The 20,935-nt window shown below is 41.0% G+C and overlaps 2 protein-coding genes across 8 annotated transcripts in view; one reads left to right on the top strand and one right to left on the bottom strand.

Annotated features, from left to right (window-relative positions):
- tab2 (TGF-beta activated kinase 1 (MAP3K7) binding protein 2) overlaps positions 1-3,740 on the top strand; it is a 50,813-nt gene extending 47,073 nt beyond the window's left edge. For 3 of the 4 annotated variants that reach the window (XM_044105637.1, XM_044105639.1, XM_044105636.1), the window contains one exon: positions 1,525-3,739. In XM_044105637.1, coding sequence (XP_043961572.1) covers positions 1,525-1,664 — 140 coding nt within the window. In that variant the 3' untranslated portion in view covers positions 1,665-3,739. Of the gene's footprint in view, positions 1-1,524 lie in introns of all 4 variants that reach the window. The other variant, XM_044105638.1, reaches the window with a different exon arrangement.
- A 3,191-nt stretch (positions 3,741-6,931) lies between these two features.
- On the bottom strand, positions 6,932-17,426 carry LOC122824822 (probable ribonuclease ZC3H12D). Of its 4 annotated transcripts, none has more exons than XM_044105631.1 (6): positions 17,319-17,426; positions 15,932-16,332; positions 12,277-12,416; positions 9,703-9,937; positions 9,499-9,605; positions 6,932-8,295 (listed from the first exon to the last, which is right to left on the bottom strand). In XM_044105631.1, exons 2-6 carry the CDS (start codon positions 16,234-16,236, stop codon positions 7,460-7,462), a joined length of 1,623 nt encoding a protein of 540 aa, XP_043961566.1. In that variant the 5' UTR covers positions 16,237-16,332; positions 17,319-17,426; the 3' UTR covers positions 6,932-7,459. The 4 variants fall into 4 exon arrangements, with proteins under 4 accessions (XP_043961566.1, XP_043961569.1, XP_043961568.1 ...); XM_044105634.1 differs by having other exon boundaries at positions 15,932-16,394; positions 17,319-17,409; XM_044105633.1 differs by lacking the exon at positions 17,319-17,426 and adding an exon at positions 16,832-17,286 and having other exon boundaries at positions 15,932-16,394.
- Positions 17,427-20,935: the final 3,509 nt, after the last annotated feature.

Here is a 20,935-nt window from a genome sequence, read left to right as displayed (position 1 = left end):
TTTTTCATCATTCATGTTTGCTTGTACAGTGCTTTGCTGAAGAATTTATTAGCCCTTATGTTTTTTTATTGGTGTCTCATGTGATGGACTAACTAATAAGCTCAGGACTCTGAAATAAAATGAAAATTGTCCATAGTTTTCAGCATCATTTACAAATAAAAATCTGAGAACTGTATTTTATTCGGACCCCTGTATTTTAGTACCCCCGTCTTTTTATTTCATTTTATTTTTTACTTAACCTTTATTTAAGGTTGAATAAAAAAGTTTGGTGAGACCATTTTCCTTAGGAAGTGACATAATTAGAGAACAAAATGCAACATAAAGTCCAAGAAGACGACACACAAGAAGATTAAAGCAGCTGAGGTGGAACACAACCTTCTACTGAACATGAAGACAGGATGGACTAACAGCAGACCTACTGAGGGCTGAATGCACCATTCAGAAACAAGGTTTAACAAACCCTGAATAGAAGGCAGATACTCTGAGTAAACCTCAGCTGTGTGATAAGATTTTCAGTTTCAGAGCAGGCGGTATCACCTGAGTAACTTGGTTATAAATGAGAAGCCCTCATCAATGGATGGCAGATACTGCAATTCACCATGGCAACAGGAGGAAACAAGGAGCCTCAAAGTTCACATTTCTTACAGAAGGAATTAGAAATGCTAGTAACTGCATAAGGAGAATATCATAACATATTTAAGAAAAAAAAGTGATTCTAATGCTGCTATAAACTAGTGAGTGTTATCTAGGCAGAGACCAAGTCAATGCGTGAGTGTGACTTGACAGAGAACTCCGGTTTTATTCTCGACACTATTGTTTAGTTGCAGGGTGTAATTTTACTGAAATAAATGGCGGTAACTTTTCAAAATATCTTAATCCAGAGATGACAAGACATCCAATCGTGGTCCGATCTATGCCTCCTGGTGGATAATTCTGCTGAAGTGTCACTGCCTCCTCTTGTCACGTCTCAGCAAAACAGTGAGACGGACTCTGGATTTTTACACAGAGTAAACTGACAAAGCTGAAACCAAAAACTCAGGATATCCACCTTGAACTTACCCTGACTTTTCCACATATACAGCTTTCTGAAAACTGTTGACAGGACCACTGTTTGTATCAAACCTGCCAAAACTGAACTTTTATAGAAGATGGGCAAAAAAAAGAAAGTCAGAAGAAGTCTGGTTTGCAGGAGGTGCTCTGGGAAAATGAGACCCCAACTGGATTAGAACTGCAACGATTAATCAAATTTCATAATAATCGATTATTGAAATAAATATTAACTAATTTAGTAATGGACTACGTATTAACTGGAGTACACCAACTTTAAAAAAGGTAATTTGCTGAAAAACATTTGTAGTGGTAACTAAGCTAAAACGGTACAAAATATACATACATACATGCATAAGAAATCATAGTCTGTAAATATGTTCAACCCAAAGTACTCAAGTGGCAGTTTGGTTCAAATTCACCCTTGAATTTTCAGCGGTGTTGTGTTAACCTCTTTTCCTTTCCCTTTGCTCTCAGACCCAGGAAGTAAAATTGTGAAGCCAAGCACAGATCCAGAGGAGGATGAGGGCACCCAATGGAACTGCACAGCCTGCACCTTCCTCAACCATCCCGCCCTCAACCGCTGTGAACAGTGCGACTTCCCGCGGCACTTCTGAGCCAACGGGGCGCCGCGCCCTGCCTCCGCACACCCTGACGTCTCGCAGGCTACAGTAGACCAGACTTTTTGAGTTCTTTTGCTTTCGTGCGGCAAAAGAGAAAAACGGACGGCGGGCTGCGGCGGTGAAAACCGCGCAGCCTTTTCTTCTCAGCTATTAATCGTCTTTCCTGTTCTCTGAGGTTGGTGTAAAGCTGTCCACCGAAGGCCTGACTGAACAGCGTGTACAGCTCCTGTTGGTTCCCAACAGTGGGATGATACCTCGCCTTAGAGACCGGGACTGTGTCTCGTTGGGAAACGCTTCGCTGCTTCCACTCACAGTATTAAGAGCGTGGCCCCGCAGTGACGGCACACACTCGCACAAACACTCCAGGTGCCGCTGTGCCTTTTCCTGATCGTATATCTGAATTGTTTCTTCTTCCGTGACGGCCTGACCTGGTGATGGAACTGAGCTCAGCTGCCGAAGGAAATCCAATTCTGGACTTAAACGTTGGTTTGCCGTTTCTAGAGGATGCCAAAGGGCAAACAGCCACTGTTGCTGCCATGTTTCCATGCTAATTAGTGTCTGTCCATCACCCCCTTTCTGTCTACGTAGTCACGACTCGATGAAAAACAAGTTGCATGCTTTATGTACAGTACATTGAAGCAGAAGCTCTCCTTGAGCTCCTTGCTGTACATAATTTTTAGAATGTGCTTTTAAACCTTTTTTCCTCACACTATGAATCACGTGTATTTCCTGTAATTATAGCTTTATAGACTTTATCAACTATTTTATTTCTGTTTTCCTTAAACAGACAAGCACCATGCTCCATTTTTAAGCTTTTTACTTGATTTGTGTGGGAGCGGAAGTTTTGCAGAAGGAGACGAGCAGAGCCGGCAAAAACCCTCACAGTCATCACGAAGCTACATGTGTCGGTTGGTCCGTTCATCGCTTGTGTATTTGCTGAATTTCCCGTGTACGATCTGTTGACGTAAAGAGACGGAGGAGGAGTTCTTTTTGTTTTTATTTTTGTCTACGTTCTTCAGGACATATTGGAGACTTTCTGGGATTGGGGTACAAGAGCTGGGTTAAAAGAAAAAAGAAAATGACAAACTGCCATCCTATCTGACAACTGGAATGTAGGATTGATGTTTGGGGATAAACTACACCTCAGTGCGAAGAGACTCATTTTGTAACACCAGGATTGATTTGGAGGAGATCCTGGAAAAGCTCTGAAGTTCCCAAGCAGGTCTGAGTCTAAGTGGAGCTTCTGATTTCAGCCAACTGGTGTTGAATTAAAACGTCTTTCCTCTGTTTCAGTGACCCCTCTGTGACCCTTGTGCCTTATACACAGGTTAGAATTGTTACACAGACAGAACCCCCCACACACACATGCCAACACACCCTCACACACAATGTAAGCACATGATTGTCCACTGTGTATTCCCTTATTTTTATTGGCTCATTTTATCCTCTTAACCATTTTATCTAAGAGGGAGCATCTAAAGTTTACTCGATGTGATTTAAGATATCGTAACCTTGAACTAGTTACTTTTGAGTTTTTCCTTATTTGTGAGCTGGTGCCTTGCATTAGTGCCTTATGAATTTATATTGACAATCTCCTCAGTCAAATTTCAAGTGCCATTCTTCAAACCAAATTCTTAGTATTATGTAATCCCATTTAAAAGTAGAAGATGAATTATTGTCTCTTTAGCACTTACACCTTTGTTCTTCCTTTTTCCAACCCAAAGAATCCAGTTTTCAGCGTTACCTGCACCTTGGTGTGAAGAGGCAGTTCATTCATGTTTTATTAAATGGAGGAAAAAGTCATTTGGATATCTAAAGTTTTTTTTTTGGTTGTTTTTTTTTTTTTTTTTTTTTTTTTTTTTAGCTGGGAAAACTGTCTTTGTAACAGATAAGTTATTTGTAAAAATAAAAAAAAATCTATTCTGAATGTTGTTGGTGTGCCTTCAGAATGCTCTTCCCACTAGATGGCAGTAGAGCTCAATTACGGTTCCGTAATTTAACTCACATTTTGACTGTGGTTCCAGCTAATGAAAACCAAAAGTTCTGTTTTTCAGGAAATTAGAAAAATCATACAAGTTCAATTTGAAAAATAAAAAGGAATTAATGGAATGAATTTAACATTTGTATTTCAGTGTTTATTGATTGTTCTAAAGTAGAAATAAGAATAACAGTAATACAAAAATGATAAAGGAGTGGATAGAAGTATAAACTTATTAGAATTCATCCCTGCTCAGTAATGTTTCTAAGTATTGTAGCAGTAAGCCTTCATCCTCCTCTGGTTCTTTATTAAAATATGCTATACTGATCACCAAGGGGAAATTGCTCATGTACTGACAGCTACTCTATTCAAACTCTTAAATATTGGTAAACCTATAATACGACCATAAGCAATTTAAAATGTATATTAAAATATATATTTTCTCAGTGATTTAAGTAAATAAATTTAAAATATATAAAACATGAATTAAAATAAGAATGCACGTGGAAATATATTTCCTCCATCCATCCATCCATTTTCTATACACCCTTAGTCCCTAATGGGGTCAGGAGGGTTGCTGGTACCTATCCCCAGCTAACGTTCCGAGCGAGAGGCGGGATACACCCTAGACAGGTCGCCAGTCTGTCGCAGGGCAACACAGAAAACATACAGGACACACAACCATTCACACACACTTGGGGAGAATTTAGAGAGCCCAATTAACCTGACAGTCATGTTTTTGGACTGTGGGAGGAAGCCGGAGTCCCCGGAGAGAACCCATGCATGCACAGGGAGAACATGCAAACTCCATGCAGAAAGACCCCTGGCCAGGAATCGAATCCAGGACCTTCTTGCTGCAAGGCAACAGCTCTACCAACTGCGCCACTGTGCAGCCCAAATATATTTCCTTATAAATAATAAATATATAAATCCAGAGAAAGCTTAGATTAAGGACAGTCAGAGTTGGGGGTTGTATCAGCTGATGGCTACATGAGAAATGAGTTCTGTAGAGCATTCAATGATGGGCTAATAATATTTCCATAGAGGTATACTTACATAGAATGTAAGCCATTTCTGTGGCTTTTTTTTTTATTATTTTGAGTCCAAACCGTGTTAAAGACCGTAGAGTTCCAGGTGTAATTACAAAATTTGCAACAGGATGAAATTAAATTTTTTGATTTAGTTTTTCCTGATCTGGACAGACGGAGAAATAATAAACCAACAACAAATACTGCACATTAATTTTCCCCACATTTCATTCATAAGCTGCGACATGGTGAGTTGGTATATTTTGTGTTCTGTTCACCTGCTGTTGTTGAAGAAGCCTGGGTTGCTTTAATTGCAGCATCATTAAAGCAGGTAAAATGACATCAGCAGCTTCACAGTTTTGTTGTGCGTCTTTCGTGCACAATGACATAAAGAGGAATTCAGATTCGTAAAGCTTGTCGGCAGAAAGATGCAACATTTGAAAATTTTTAGCAGTGATCTTTGTTGGCTTGTTGGCTTTATGTAATATTCTGAGTAATATTATTAATCAGACATATATCAATTTATATATAAGCGTATCTGTATGAGATTTTCTGGAGTGAATTAATGAAGCGTCATTATGTATCACATTAAGAATTTCTGTTGTGTAACTGTGTCTCAGTGGGAAAGTCTTCACCGACTCCTGTACATGCTGATGTGCCTTTGGGCAAGGCACTTTACCACATGTTGAGTGAGTTTATTGAGAAACCGGAAGTCACAATAACAACTGAACAGCTTTGTTTGGCTTTCAGTTTAAAGTCATTATGCAATGTTGTCTTATGGGTTTATTGGAACGCTTAATCTTTTAAAGGGGCAGTATTGTGTTTTTGCCATCCACACAGTGCCATTTTAACACACAATCAATAACTGTTCATTTCAGTTATTTAAAAAAATACTTTATATATCAAATATAGCTTAAAAGAAACATTGTTTTGTAATTTAGGATTAAAATTGGGCCTCTGTCTCATGGGGGGGAGGACTGCTCTGTGAGGCAGAAGTTTGGAGACTGCAATATGGTGCTGGTCATTCTAACAACGCCACACACTCAAAAAAACACTCAAATATTTCCCACAAAAAAGCAGGACATTCAGTCTGTTGCAGTAGTATGGTTTTAGGTTATGGTTTTTAGGTTTATGCGAATATTAGGAGAAAACTATAAATATATCTCTGGATTTGACTTTACTGTATTTCTAGCGCGCTGTCTCTTACTCTGCAGTTGTGGAGTCACAATGTCTGGGATCATGAGCGCCCCCTGCCATGAGTCAAGGAAACTGTCTGCCTCACTTCGAATCTGTTCTCTGCCGTTTCTGATCGCTCCGCAGCACAAGAAACACGTTACACACACAGTTAGTGGCATAAAACACTGTACATTATATACATAAGCTAAATTTTGTAAAATCAGTTCATTCATTAAATGTTTATTAGCCATTTTATTGGCGACATACAGACAGGAGGAACATGCTCTCAGAATGGCAGTCAGTGCAGTTAGCGAGAGGTTGATCAATCCCAGGTGAGCCTCAACTCGCTGCTGTTTCACCAGCTTCGTTTCCGAGGATTTGAATGGGAAAAAGCGAAAATTCAGCGATTTTGAAGAAAAAAATCATCAGAATCGGTTAAGCTAAATGAAAAATTTGTTTGTATGATATAATTATTACGTTATAAAGTGACAGGACTCAGTTTTGTAATAGCAATACACTTCCGCAGTAAATAAAATCGATTTTCAATCAGTTTTTTTGCGCCAAATAGTTTTTACCTTGGCTCTTTAAATGTGTATATATTAGAAATTTTAAATTGACATTTGTGACTGTATTCAAAATAGACTAGTGCGTGTTTGCTTATTTTGAGGGAACGCACCAATTAAGAGGAAATGCAATACTTTTGCGAGGAAACGCAAAAGGAATTTTCCCCACCTATCCTAGGGGGCTCCGTAGTATGGTTGTGCCAGATTCCTTTTCTTTCTATCTTTCTTTCCTTCTTTATTTCTTTCTTCATTTCTTTCTTTCTTCTTTCCTTCCTTCCTGTCTGTCTTCCTGTCTGTCTTCCTGTAAAAGCCGGGGCTTACGTCAAAGACGTAAGATGTTGCCGTTATTAAGCTGTAGCTGGTCTGGCACCCTGTTCCAGGTCCGCTATAGCTGCCACGATTTGAGCCTGCTGTCTCTCTCTTTTTAAAGGGCTATGCCGCTACGGCCACCAGGAGGCGCCACTCTTCGTCATTAAGTAATTGGCATACTCAACACAAAAACCAAACCCCGACTTCTTTACAAAGTTTTTATTCAAAATGTGCAACAAAACCACAATGTTTCACAGTTAATATCGGGACAGTCTTTACAAAAGTACAGTCTTTAGTGTTCCTCATTTTGAGGCAACATGAAAAAAACAACACATGTTGCTTTAATAAACATTTGTCAGTGCTACAATAAGTAGCTGGAATGGAGCTAAGTGCATTGCACTTCTGTAATAGGATAAAGGAATAGCCGACATTTTAGTTTAATCGACCACCTTCCTTCTTAATGCTTAAAATAATGCGTGTGACACATTTCATAACAAATAAAATTTCTCTTGAGGAAATGTTCACCTGCGACAGACTGGCGACCTGCCCACGGTAAACCCTGTCTCTCACCCGGAACGTTAGCTGGAGATGGACACCAGCAGCCCTCCTGACCCCTCTAACGGACAAGGGTGTTAGAAAATGGATGGATGGAAACGTTCACTTTGGTTTCACTATTTCCAGAATGAGAACTCCAGTGAGAACTCAGTTTGAAGGCACCAATAGAGGTTTGGCAGCCTAAGAAGACAAGTTGCTGGTCCTGTAGTTCTGGATGAGTCCAATCAGTTCCAGCATGTCTGAGACGTGGGGGTTGGCCTTCAGGACCTGCTCCACCAGGCTCTGAGGGAAGAGCGTGCTCAGCTGACTCCGCAGGCCATTCCTCTGGTCACTGGACACGCTTCTGCTCTGGCTGATGGAGGCGCTGGGCTGCTGGACCCAGAGGTCCCGGGGCAGCCTGTGGCTACGCATGTCTGAGAAATGAGAAGTCTGCTCCCCGCTGTGTGCAGGCACAGCAGGGCAGGAGCTCCACACCGGCTGGTGCTGCTGCTGGTGATGGTGGTGACGGTTGACCGGGCTCTGGTGGCCACACCTGCACTGGCTGTACGAGTGACTCTCACAGGGCATAGAGCTGTTTCGGGGAGAGTAGTAACTGTGTCCATTGGGTGAAAGCCTCAGGCTGTTCCCTGCGTACGAGCCGGACATTTGGTAGCTGCCTCTGCCGCTGCTGTAGCTGGTCAGAGGGGGCTCCAGGCTGTAGGGCATGTCCTGGATGCTGAGCCTGGACATGGAGCTACCTATGGAGCTGAAGGCCTCGTCTGCATCGGAGCTGGAGTACTGGTAAAAAAGAGGACTTTTGTTTAGCTGGCTTCTCAGGTTGCTGCTCTCCCTGTAACAGATGGCAGGGTCGCTGTGAGTCAGGTCGTCCCTGCTTCCATAGGGAGGGGTGGGTGGAGTGTATCTGTGTTCAGGTTGATGTGCCAGAGCCCTCAGTTCATCTGCTACAGCCAGCTGTGACTGGTTCACCCTCTCTGGATGGTAGAACTTGCACTTTATCCCATAAGTACATTTCTTTCCTGGAAAACCAAACAAACAGGGAAATCTGTTCATTTTGAGTTCCACAGAGAAAATACACAGCGTGCCGCCATCGCTACTGTCTCTGATAAACAAAAAGAAATCTCAAACGTGTCCTCATCCTTCAGTTCCAGGGTTCTATTACTCAGAATTCGAAACTTGAATTTTCAGACACATTAAGCCAAAGTTAGTTGTTTTCCAGTTACAAGGTCGAACGTCAGTGAACAGAAAAACAGCTCCTAGCGTTACAAGATAATAATGCATTTTAGATTTTTATGCACAACAGCACCATGTTCACTGAAGGACTGTATGAAAAAATAAATGAATTCCTGAACATCAGCCATATTGGATTTTCAGTTCAGGGTTCGTAGGAAACCCCTATTTTTCTCACTTGGAATTCCAACCTCTGAAGGCTCTATATAGACCGTTCTGTTAATTGTTGTATAAAAATAACAAGAGGACGTTTTTTGTTAGATTACTAAGTAAATTATTCTTTTCTGGTTTTTTTTATGTTGGTTGCACAAATCAAAAAGGCTCATGTTTTCTAACGATTCAGTGTCAAATTGTCCAGATGGTGTACTTAAAAATATGTTTCTTAAATGAAGTGTTTGCTAGAAAGCTAAAAAATGTTTTCTATATACTATGAAGTCCCTCCAGGTTTAGCCTTATTTTTAGTTTAGATAACACATCTCCACAACCTTAATATTTGACAGTATAATCTGTTAAGCAGAGAGAAAAAAAGTATTCGCTTGGTAGATCTTATGTCTAGGTAGAATAAACTCCATCTGCATGTTAACAGATGATAATCTATCTCTGGGATGCAGTTAGTTGCTAGCTTGCAGGTGGTTGTCTGTCTCTGCAGGTCTAACCTGTGGTACAGTTTAACCTGAAGCTAAATGAAAGTTGATGCTTTAACTGGATTTTTGGTTTTTGTCCCTTTTGCTGTGAAAGGTTATGATGACGTCTGAGTGGAAACACATGAAGGCGTTTTGTCTGCATGCGTCTCTGGAGAGTGAACATTTTTGCTCATCAGAAATGTTCCCTCCAACATTGGTGAAACTAACAACTTTCTACATGAATGATCAACTTCGAAGATGTTGATCACATGTATCATCTATTTTTGCTGTTTGTTACAGTATTGGTTTCTGTTTTGCTCCTGTCCCATGGGGAAGAATGTGATTATTAATAAAGTGGTAGAAACTTACCGTATGGACAGTGCTGCTGCTTGTTGTCCTGTGTCCATGGCTTCTTCCTGAGGAAGTCATCAATGGTGGGACCGTTTCTACCCAGCGGATCATCTGGAGGCATGAACCTGCACAGCACCACACGGATAAAATAAGGTCAGTGGCTGTTGGGGAAGAAGAACCCAGACCCAAGGCAGACAGTTGGGACAACTGAGGAAGCCTTACTTGTCGTTGGCAAATGTGTACATTAGGAGCCTCTCCTCAATAAACTTTTTCCACTGGGGATTCTCCGTCTGCAGGTCACGGTAGTTGTCATTGGACACGATGATTCCGTCATATTCAACTGCCAGCTTGATGATGTAGCGGTCATCATAACACACCACCCTCTTGCCGTTGACACAGCGGGACGGTGTGTACACCAGGATCTTTCTCCTCTCCAGTTCATGGAGAATATGTTGATCTATAGGACACAAGACGATGCAATTTAGTACAATGATAGAGCTGTTTGCAAATCTGTTCTTTGGTAAAGAACCTCTTTATATGTTGTCTTCATATTTATGTGTTGTCTTCATATTTAAGTAGCAAAGCAGTTACTATAACCTGGTTGATGATCAGACCAGGTTTGGATGTTGGCTCTGGCTGTTCTTTCTGCTCCAGATGTTTTAGACTTAAACCCTTCATAGTTTTTCAATGATGTTTTATGCCATCTCAGCAGCTGAGATGTTTTTGAAAGATTTTTCTTGCCTTTCTGATCTTGACAACAAATGGCCCTTCTAAGTCAGTCATTCCAACTTTTTTAAAAGTAGATTTTAAACATCCTAATGGTAGAGAACCACAATTACAGTGGAGTGAAGACAGGCTTATCATGTATCCATACAGGAAGATAAACATCAACATTTTCCACAAATCAACAAAATCACTGTTAGGTTTCTACAGAACTTGTTCTGGCATGAAGCAGAGGCTACATTGAAAACATTAGCAACCAGCTAGTTATTCCTGGAGCTACCTGTGTAAATGGTTAACGTTTGATATTTTGGCCTTCACACAATATTTGGTAATATTGCTGTTTCTTCATGTTGCAGCTGTCATATTTGGTTGCTGGATTTGAGCTATTGTTACATTAGATTCTCTGAAGGAGGAGACCTAAACCTGGCGGTTCACACAGGCCTTCACTGCTTGTTTTGACAGTCACTGTCAGAGCAGGAAATATCAAAGTGTAGAGTTACCTCCTGCACTACTTCTTGGTAAGCTCCCGATCAGCACTTTCCTGGAACAAGTTTAGGTTTGTAGGAATGATCCAACACAAACAACATACTGGATATCATTTAGGTGCACCCACTTCCTCGTTCTGCATGGAGTTTGAATCCTGCTTCACTTCAGTCACTAAAATTCAGTGGAAGTCGCTGAGGGCGCTTTGACCAGTTGTAGCTGCAGCTGCCAAACGGGATGAATGCAACACAAAGGATGGCAGGATGGGAATTTACCTGCACTAATCAGTTATATGCCTTAGTGGCATATTGCATGCCTTGACAGTTCCAACGATTGTACAACTTACTTCCCTGATTTGCCTAACTTAAATTTCTTGCTCAAGTTGCCGCTGCCTCAACATGCTAAATGAGCAAAAAGACTTCGACTGCTGTATTATGCAAATGAATCACCTTGCTCTGCTTCCTTTCCAGTAAGCTCCATCGATTGCTTTGATGTGGCAGCTCACCATGAACGTGCATTGGTTTCCACTCGTGATGAACAATAATACCAAAAAAAGAAAACTGTACAAAACAAGTTGTTTTGGTAATTTCACAAGTTTTGAGTTTCAAGTCATGTGCGTCAGAGTTTCAGGTTGATGTCTTGAGACCTTTAGCTTGGCTCTCATCTAGAGGTTCAGACATCTGCATACATGAGTTAATCCCCATCAAGACGGTAAGTGTTACTTTAGATGGGTAAGAAGTTTGCAGCATTTTCCCTGAGTCCAAAGCATGACTGTCAGGTTAAGTGGTTTCTCTAAATTGACCTTAGATGTGATTGTGTGTATCCTGTGTTTCCCTATAATGGACTGGTGACTTGTCCAGTGTGTACCCTGCCTCTTGCCCAGTGACCGCTAAAGATGGGCACCTGTGGCCCTGTGAGAACCAACGAGTACAGACAATGGACATGTGGATGTTTACAGGCAGAAAGAACAAGGAGTTAAAAAGTACATTTTTCTCATTAGATCATTAAGTATCATAGAAGTCCATCCATACTTTCATCCATTCATTGTCTTCCACTTATCTGAAGATGACTGGAAGATCTACTGTCTCCTCACTCATAAATCAAGTCACTAAGGTTCTTGAATTGTTCTACTCTAGGGAGGTAGAAATCTCCCTTTTGACTGTAGCATCAAAGTTTGGTTCTAAGTGTAATTTGGAAAACAACAAAATCTCTGAGATCCACGCATCAGTCGAAAAGGAGCACAACCCTGCCTGCCTGAGCTCTGAGGTCTGCGTGCAAACTAAAAGGTCACTCTGTAGTCGAGCATCGGTCACTCAGCGTGATTCAGACAGCCAGGGGACGTCAACAAGGGCCACTAATGCAACCCACTGGTTCTTATGAAGAACTTCACTGCAGATGTGTGCTATGAGGCCCATCTGCAGCACAGTAACCGCTGCCCTAGGGCAGTTCACACAAATCAAAGTGTTTCATCCTGCACAGCAGAGCCACGATACTAAACCCTCCAGTCACCTGGCAGGGATTTGTAAAATGAACAGTGGCATTTCCCTCTCAGTGTGACGGAGTGACTGTGGCGCATTCAGGTGATCTTACCTGTGATGGGCGCCTCAGGCCGCGGCTGCTCCTTCCTCCACAGGGGCACAAACACGGTGATGTGACGCAGCCCTTTGTCCCAAAACCAGTTCACCGCCAGCTGGAGGCCTTGGCACGAAAATACCTTCTTGTCACCATGGCTGCAGAGACAAAAGTCAGTGTCAACAAAAAGAAATCTACTTCTGCTTTTGAATTTCCTTATACGTTAGTCACACACGCACACACACACACACATGCACACACACACCTCCCCTTCCACTTTCAGGAAGCTGATGGTGTTGTAACACATGTGCTTCAGAGTTCTGTCCACGCTCATGGCTGGGTCACCAGATGCAGAACTGAAACTTTTCATATGTTCTTTCTCTAATTGAGTGCTGCTGACCTATGAGAACTAAAACTGTTGGATGATTCAACGATGGTGCCTTTTACAACTGACAACATGCCTGTTTTTTTAAAGACATTTACTTCCCCATACTGGTGTAATTGTGAATAAGGCATTTCGGAACAATCATCATGTCACATTCAAACTCATGATAAATGGGTGGAATTTGTCATGTCTTAGATTTAATGATTTGAAGTATTTTTTAAAGGGAAAGTAAATTATTCACATTGATTGATGTTGTAGTTTTTATATATTATTGCTACCTGATAATATTTACCCAGAACAGCAACACATAATTATGCACTTTATTTAGTCCTAGTGAAAATCCTAAATTCTTTGCACAGGTTTGCAGCAACACAGGGGGAGTCGTTCAATTTTTAGCAATTTAACACCTTGACTCTTAAGTTGAAACTCAGTGGGAGTAGCATTACCAAGCGCCGACTACTGAGCAGGTAATCTAGATCATTTAGTGTCTGCAAACATACTCTTGGGTGTGTGTTCACATGCGTGTAGGTGTGTGTGTGTGTGTGTGGGAGTTTCCCTTTTTTCCATAAGCAGGAAGTGGTGAGCTGCTTTCCATACAACAGGTAAAAAGATAATGACTAACAGGAGCTACTTGTGGCTCACCCAGATGAGTTACCTGATAGTCTGTTTCTTTAAACCACTTTGGCTTCTAGCACTTTCTTATAAATCCTGATAGTTTCTTACAATGTCTCATTGCTCTTCCCTCCTTCGATTCCATCAGGTTTGTGTCAGATGAATGTATGATAGAGATCTAGTCATGGTTCAAAGAGTATCAATCCAAATTCAGTAATTTTATAAAGAACTGGATTTTGGCAGTCAGTTCCACATTTATGACATCTTTTGGCTAAATTACTGTGGCTAAACTAACTTTCTCCTTTGCACTACTTGGAGTCTCATTTTAAGCTTCATGGTAATTGTTTTGGAGCCTTTTTGGAGGAAGAAGGAACTTAGATTAGCAAAGATGCTAGCTAAAATGTAACTTGTACCACCTCTTGTCTTTGTGGTTTTTGTTTCTAATTACTTCCTGCACTATTTATACATTTAGTTCTGGTGTGGCATTTTCCGAGTTTTAGAAAATTATTGTTTTAAATGCTTCATTGACAAACATGCTATTATTAGCATCTTTTCCTCATTGGTTCCCAGCAGGGAAGCTACAATAATTTGATTAGATATGATTCTAAATACGGAACTTAAAAGCTTTCAAGTTAGCTTAAAACGTTCAGAAAGCTTTTAGTGCAACAGTGTGAGGGTCCTGCTTCATTACAGATAGCTCAGGTTTGCCTTTAAATGTTCAATTCTCGTACTATTAGTTGTTTTAATGACAAATCTGATTCAGCAGTGAACAGCCATCACTTTAAAAGTATCTTATGGATATCTAAAGCATTTTTATGTATGTATATATGTTTTTAAAAGAACAATCAATAAAATGTGTGCTTTTGAGCATTAACTCATAGCAATCTTTTCCAGTGGGGAAACTTTTACCTACAAACCTTCACACAGTTTTAATTACTGATGTGTCTGTGAGGTACAAGTGAGTTGTGCTGATTGCTGCTGCAGCTTTGTGGGTGAGCATGACAAGTGTGTGAGAAAGTCAGATGTAAGGTACTACTGAGGGTGGGATGAGACTGAAAACAAGTTGGCGTTTACCACGTCAGACTCAATTGCGATTCGAACTGTGTTGCATCATGGGAACAGGAAGATGTGACCTTTCATTAAGGTTTGAGCCAAAGAACGTTTTTAGTTTCTGATAAGTCACCCGATTTAAAGGAACTCTTCTTGCCATTCGGGTCTTTCTGGGTAACGACTCAGTTATTTGGAATAACTAATATCCGTGAGATGGCATAAACCTTTACCTGGGAAAAACGTCAGAGTAAATAGTTTGGTTTTCTTCCTCTTTGGACTCATTCCATGTCTTTCCAGGAACATGTGTTGTAAAAACATCCCTTCTTTATCTTCTAGTTTAAATTCATAACATTTCCACCATCTTCTCACTAAGCCGTCTGTTTTAGTTTAGAACTTCCTGATGCATTAATGTAGGTCGCGAAAATATACCAGCCATGTATGCATCATTAAGCAATTCTCATTGTGTTACACATTCTGCGACGTTTTAGCACGAATAGGCGACTCCCTCCTGCTTGGCTCCATGTTCAATACTGTGTTCACACAAATAGGAGGAAACCAGGACAAATTTTGGCAATATTTCTGGGAAACAGAAGGATTAGTAGAAAATTTTATCTTTCATGCTAAGATGGTTGTAGTGTCAAAAAACAATAACTGTTTTTTTTGTGTGTGATTTCACAGAATCTGTTATGAGTTTAGAATTATTTATTACAACAGGAGCTGATCAGATTTAAAGATTAAATTGCTGAGTAGCTTGTAGTGTTCATCCACACGTTTCAGCATTAACTGCGTAATAACATTGTTGTTGTACTCAGAATCATGGAAAATCTAAAACCCGAACAAACATTTCAGGTGAAAAGTGAGCAGAAACCAACATGTCACGCTGCTGCTCAAGCACAACCCAGAGTGACACATCATCTGCAAAGAGGAAGTGTTCTCTGATCACAAGCCTGAACTGAAACCACACCAACCAACGTTAAAGATGACCAGAGAAGATCCACCGGAATACATTTTCAAACTAATGTTTCTGAGTGATAATGTAGGATAATGTCTACTGAAACTAGCAGACACAAAGTGCTGCTCTGTATGTGCGCATCGCCAGGCGAGAAACAATTTTTCCAGGAAGTAAAGGAAGAAAAACATGCTTTCCGGTGCTGACAAACCAAAAAATACTTTGCTTGGCTTGAGAATAAGATGGAACTATTTATGTGAAAATAAGTGAGTTTTGGGAATAATCCTGGTTTCTGTTCTGGTAGAATCACTTTAATGTTCAGAGCACATTAACGGCAGTCCGGTCAACATGATTTATCTTAGAGATCCTCTGTCTAATCAGTACTTCATCATCATCATCATCAGCAATGTGACGCAACCATGTAGATTAGGTAATATAGCAGTAGATGGGCAATAAAGCAACAGCATTTTCTACAGGAAATACCTAGAACCTCTTCAGTTTCACAGAGAACCTCTCTGTATCAATGTTGCAGAGAAAACAAATAGTTTTTAAGCTAGAAAGTTAAACTTTCTCAGCGAAGTGAGTTTAAATAGTCCAGCTGCTGCTGTGTTTTCCTCCACACACTCAGTGAAACTCAGATAAGTGTTTCTAGTGACAGATAAGTGTTGTTGACTCACCTCATGGCCACGTTGCTGCCGTCTATAACCACGGGTCTGAAGCCTGTGTTCGACTCTCTGTCAGGGCCAGGGCCGGTCCTGGCTTTGCTGGGGCCGGGGCTGGGGCTGCAGCCTCTGGGCACCAGCTTGGGACTGTTGGGTACGCTGGTGCTGCGAGTGTGGCAGGTCTTGATGAGCTCCTCCAGGATGTCGTTGGTCTGGGCATCGTGGTGCAGGCTCTCCAGCACCCTGAGGATGTCGGTGTGAGTGTATCCCAACTTGAGAAAGCGTTCCACTTTGGCGTTCTGCTGCTGTTGGCGGTCCATCGCTCCTAGCTGCTGTCTTTCTCAGGTCTGTCTGACTTTGGGAATCCCTCGTCTCGCCTCCTTATTCTGGCCGACGCCGGTCTCCAAGGTAACAGTCTGTGTTTTGGAACAGTTGACAGGTGTCAAAGATTGTGGGTGCAGACAGAGGAGCTCTGTCACTGAAAACACAGGAAGCACATCTGTGGTTTCTACGGGGTTTTCAGACAATCAGATTGTGGTCGCATGCGCTGAGATAGGATCTGCTCTGGTTGCCGCAGCCTCATGACTTTGAACGCAAGCGCCAAAACCGGCTGACGTCACGCTGAGCGAAGAAAGCCCCTCGCGGCCGGAGAGAGGAAGCAAAGGGGTCTGCTGTGATCTCTGGTCTAATTTTACCTCCTGACTCACTGAAAATAGCCACCAAAAACATGAATGAATGGAAACGGCGTGAATGGACGGCGAGGCTTTCAAGCCCCCAGTGTTTTCATCACACCCCTGGAACTCCCTACGGCTCCCACCCAGAGCGGCACCACACTGCTGGGTGACTCAACCCGCAGCCTTCAGCTTTCCTGAGAAGACACGGTCTCACCTGAAAACACAAACCCGTATGTCATACCTGAAGTCGGACCTGAAGGGTGTGCCTTTAAGAGAAACAGCCAGAGAACAGATGACAGTCATTCTTTGGCGCTTTCAATCATTGTCCAGCCTCGTCGATAAACAAGGTAGCCTGACATTTAAAGAATGAGGAAAAAGCTCCAGTTAGACACTACAGATGGCTGTCTAAAAAGACCAGTTCTCTGTTTTTATCTGCCGTTTCCTTCTCTGAGCTTGCTCACTGTTGCTACAAAGTGCACCTAACCACATCCTTTCCCCTCTCTTCACACTTTCTGTTTAGCTCCTGTTTGTCTCACTCTTCCAACGGTGTGTGTGTGTGTGCCCTGTGTGAGGCAGCTTTCAGCTCGGACCACAGTCTGACCCCTAACGCTATCTGTGTTTGTCTGAGACGTGACATGACACGCTCTAGCCAGTCAAGAATCCTCACAGAAAAAGCAGAGCAACGTCTCCACCAGAGCAGGCGAAGCCGGGTCTGTTAGTGGACTTACACAATCCAGGTGGATCCCTCCTGTGTCCCGGCTGCCGTGTGTGTGTGTGTGAGCTGCTCCTTCCTGCCAGCCGTTCTGACAAACTCTGCCGGTGTGTGTGAAGCTGCCCTTATTACTCACAGGAGGAAGAGAAAAAAAAAATCGCCTGTACTTCCTGATCTGGGATCAGTTCCTGACAAGCCTAAGGGATTTTATGTGAACGAACACTTCCTTGTGTGGTGTAATAAATGCTGGATAAATGTGTGCAGGTCCTGGAAGCGTACCAGGGTTATTCCTTGGCAGGAGATTTAAAAAAAAAAAAATCGTCTCGGTGTCTTATTTCAGGTTTTACTTCTCTGCCTTCATATCTGTGAACAGATTAGAGAGAAACAACATGGTCTCTTCAGCCAACTGTAATGGTGGCAATCAGTTCAATTCAAATTCAATTCATTCATTCAAATTTGTCCCGTTCACAACAAATTTCATGAGAACTAAGAGAAATTTGTGACCAAAGCAAATTCATGAAGAGCCACTGGCTCCTCTTTACAGGCTTTTTATTTTTTTATTTTTTATTTTTTTGAGACAGGTGAATGTTTCAGATCCTCCATACTTCCATTGTCTAAACACCCTTGTCCCTAATGGGGTCGGGAGGGTTGCTGGTGCTTATCCCCAGTTGCGTTCCGGGCAAGAGGCGGGGTTCACCCTGGACAGGTCGCCAGTCTGTCGCAGTGTTTCAGATCATCCGATTGATTTTAGCATCCCACAAAGATAATCGGATTCAAAGCAAAAAGCGGTTTTCAAACAATGACATAAAAATCTACCCAAACCAAGCCAGGCCCAACTTTATGAGAAAAGTAAGTACATCCCCTGTTTAAATCATGAATGGCCTCTTCTTAGACGCAGAGTCAAAACATCGGCGAAACAGAACCTGTTTGACAACATGAAGTAAGTTAAAGATCTCCAAAAGCAGCACATCATGCCTCAGTCTCAGTCTGACTAATCTGAAAATGTGGTTGAAAAGTAGAAAAAATGTCAAACTCACCTATTGATGTTCCAATGTGCTGTAGCCCGGTCAGGGCGGGTTAGCAAAGTAAAAAAATCTAATAAAATAAGGCTTTTTAGCTATTTTTAAATCAGCATGTGACTGGTCCGCCATGTATGGGCAGACCAAGGCGACCTAACAGTCAATAGTGTAATATATCTCTGAAAACAGAGATGGGATGATGATGATGATGATGATGATGATGATGATGATGATGATGATGATGATGATGATGATGATGATGATGATGATGATGATGATGATGATGATGATGATGAAGCCTGGGGTCCATTAGGTTGCAGGTAATGTTGCTGTAGCACAGAGAAAAACTGAGTTAATATTTATTTTGGGTTGTTTCTGGTGTTTCGCTGTGTCATCTGCCTGGATGTGACCATCGCCGGCGCTATCAGTTCCAAAAACTTCACCTTCTCCACAGATGATACACTTGACCTAGTTTTCTTGTTTTTAAATTGTCAGTTTCCTGGACAAAGTCACTGTAGCAGCTGCTGCTGTCACTAACGGGAGAATATGCAGTTTCAGAGATTGTAACATTAGCTCAGAGTTTATCTGCTGGTTTTCTCCTAAATGAAGCCACTAACGGAGCGACTAATTCTTTGTTAACACAAACAGTGTTTGTTGACAAGTGTTTCTGTACAAGTCTCCTCCATCCTGAGCCTTGCTGGGCTTTCTTACCAAAATAGGTTGAGTTTCATTGACCATTGAAATGGTCCAGTTGGAATGGAAACTGTCTGTAAGTGGATTGAAGTAGATTCTACATTCTGGATATTAATCAGAATAGTTTATATTGTTAAGTGCCTAGTCAATGCATTCAAGTCCATTTAAATTCACTCAGAAATTTGTTAGGCTGTGAAAACTTACCACAGAAATGCTAAAATGTCAAGTGAATTTATTATTTAGTCAGGTCCGGCCTTATAGAAGGGTCTTTATCAGAACTCATGTCAACTCAGGTCACATTTGATGTGCACAGTACAGACTGTACTACTAGACAATAAGTCCCATTGACCAGAGTTTTCGTGAGAAAAGGAAACATGTCAAGCTTTTCTTCAAGAACTCAATACTGAAGCAGCAACACTATTTTATTAGGCACTGTAGCATTTTGGCTTATAGAAATGACTCATTTCTTCATAATCTATTCCATTCATATTTTATCTCCTCTGTTACAGGCTATTGCAAAATAACCAAGCCAGCAACGGTAAGTAAAGTTCCAGGATGAAGGCAACAATGTAGGAGAGTCAACAAAAAGAATATTCTCACAAAAGGTTTCAACACAGAGAATGTTAAGAAACCGTTTCTTTTCTGAAGCAGCTAGCTAGCTTAGCTCAGTAGGAAGCTAACAAAGCTAAAAGCTAGCGTCTTTCTTGGTTAGTAAAATAGCTTCTGCCTTTCTTCTGGTTAGCAATTATTTTTTACGTTGTTAAATCTGAATAATATTCAGATATAATATAACATATTACAGTACAGTCACAACATTTATTTTTTGTCTTAGTTTCTAAAGAGGATCACACATAGGCTGGGGTTCCAAACCCAGCCTATAATAACAAACAAAAACAAATATAGATTTTTGGAGGGTTAAAATGTCTTGTTGTGCAGTGAGATAAAATATAAAAATAACAAGTCATACCCTATCATTACTTTTGAGTGTTTTTTTCTGGTACATTCATAGCCCTCATTGCTTCCTCATCAGTCTGACATTTACGTTTTAAAAAAGAATTTTTGAAAAGGACTCACAAAAGTCAGCCCTCAGTCCAATTTGTGGCCATGTCCAGTTTAAATATTATAAACAGAATTTTCTTGTGATTTAGATACAGTACTATACATACAGCTGTTTTAACACAATAGAGAACCAGCATCACAGAATATATTAATCAATGTTTTTGGAAGAGATTCTATTTTTACATGCTAGTTTAATTGGTAGGAGGTACACTAATTTAGAATCCACCTGTGCTGTTAATTATGTGTTATTACATTATTATTGAAAGTGGCATGTTTAAAATAATGTCAGTCATTGAGGCTATTCATTCTGTAAAAAAAAAAAAAAAAAAAAGAAAGAAAACAGTCAACCATTCACTGAGGAGGAAGGCAACAGATGTACTTACTGGTTTTAATGCATTCAGCCAATTAGAAGCATTGTTGACATTAAGCAGTGGGCTGGTTTTCTTCTGCATGGAAGAAAACCGAAAACTACAATCTGAATAGATGATCAAAGAAGAAACCTCCACAAAAAGTCCCTATAAAAATATTGTTCTTTTGGTGAACAGTTTGTCAGATGATCCCAAGCACAGAATTGAAGCTCCAGTTTGCTGTGAAGCACAGAGAACAAACTGGATCAGATTCAGATTGCGCTGTTTTATGGATGCATTTCTGTGTATGGAAGGAAAAGCTATAAATGTTTGCTCATTTTGATACTGCAAATTTTTTTTAGTTTAATTGTGTGACACTAAATGCGAATTACATACGGTTCACTCTCCTCGTTTTATATTTCACTACATCCGTGCTGCTCCCAACGGCTTCATTGTTTGGTCAATTTCCTTGTTAAAAAAAACTGAAAACTTTTTTTGCCGATCAGGAAGAGGAA

Source organism: Gambusia affinis, linkage group LG22, assembly GCF_019740435.1.
Source record: "Gambusia affinis linkage group LG22, SWU_Gaff_1.0, whole genome shotgun sequence".
In the NCBI taxonomy this organism is placed as follows: domain Eukaryota; kingdom Metazoa; phylum Chordata; class Actinopteri; order Cyprinodontiformes; family Poeciliidae; genus Gambusia; species Gambusia affinis.
This window is presented reverse-complemented; position numbering and strand designations above follow the sequence as displayed.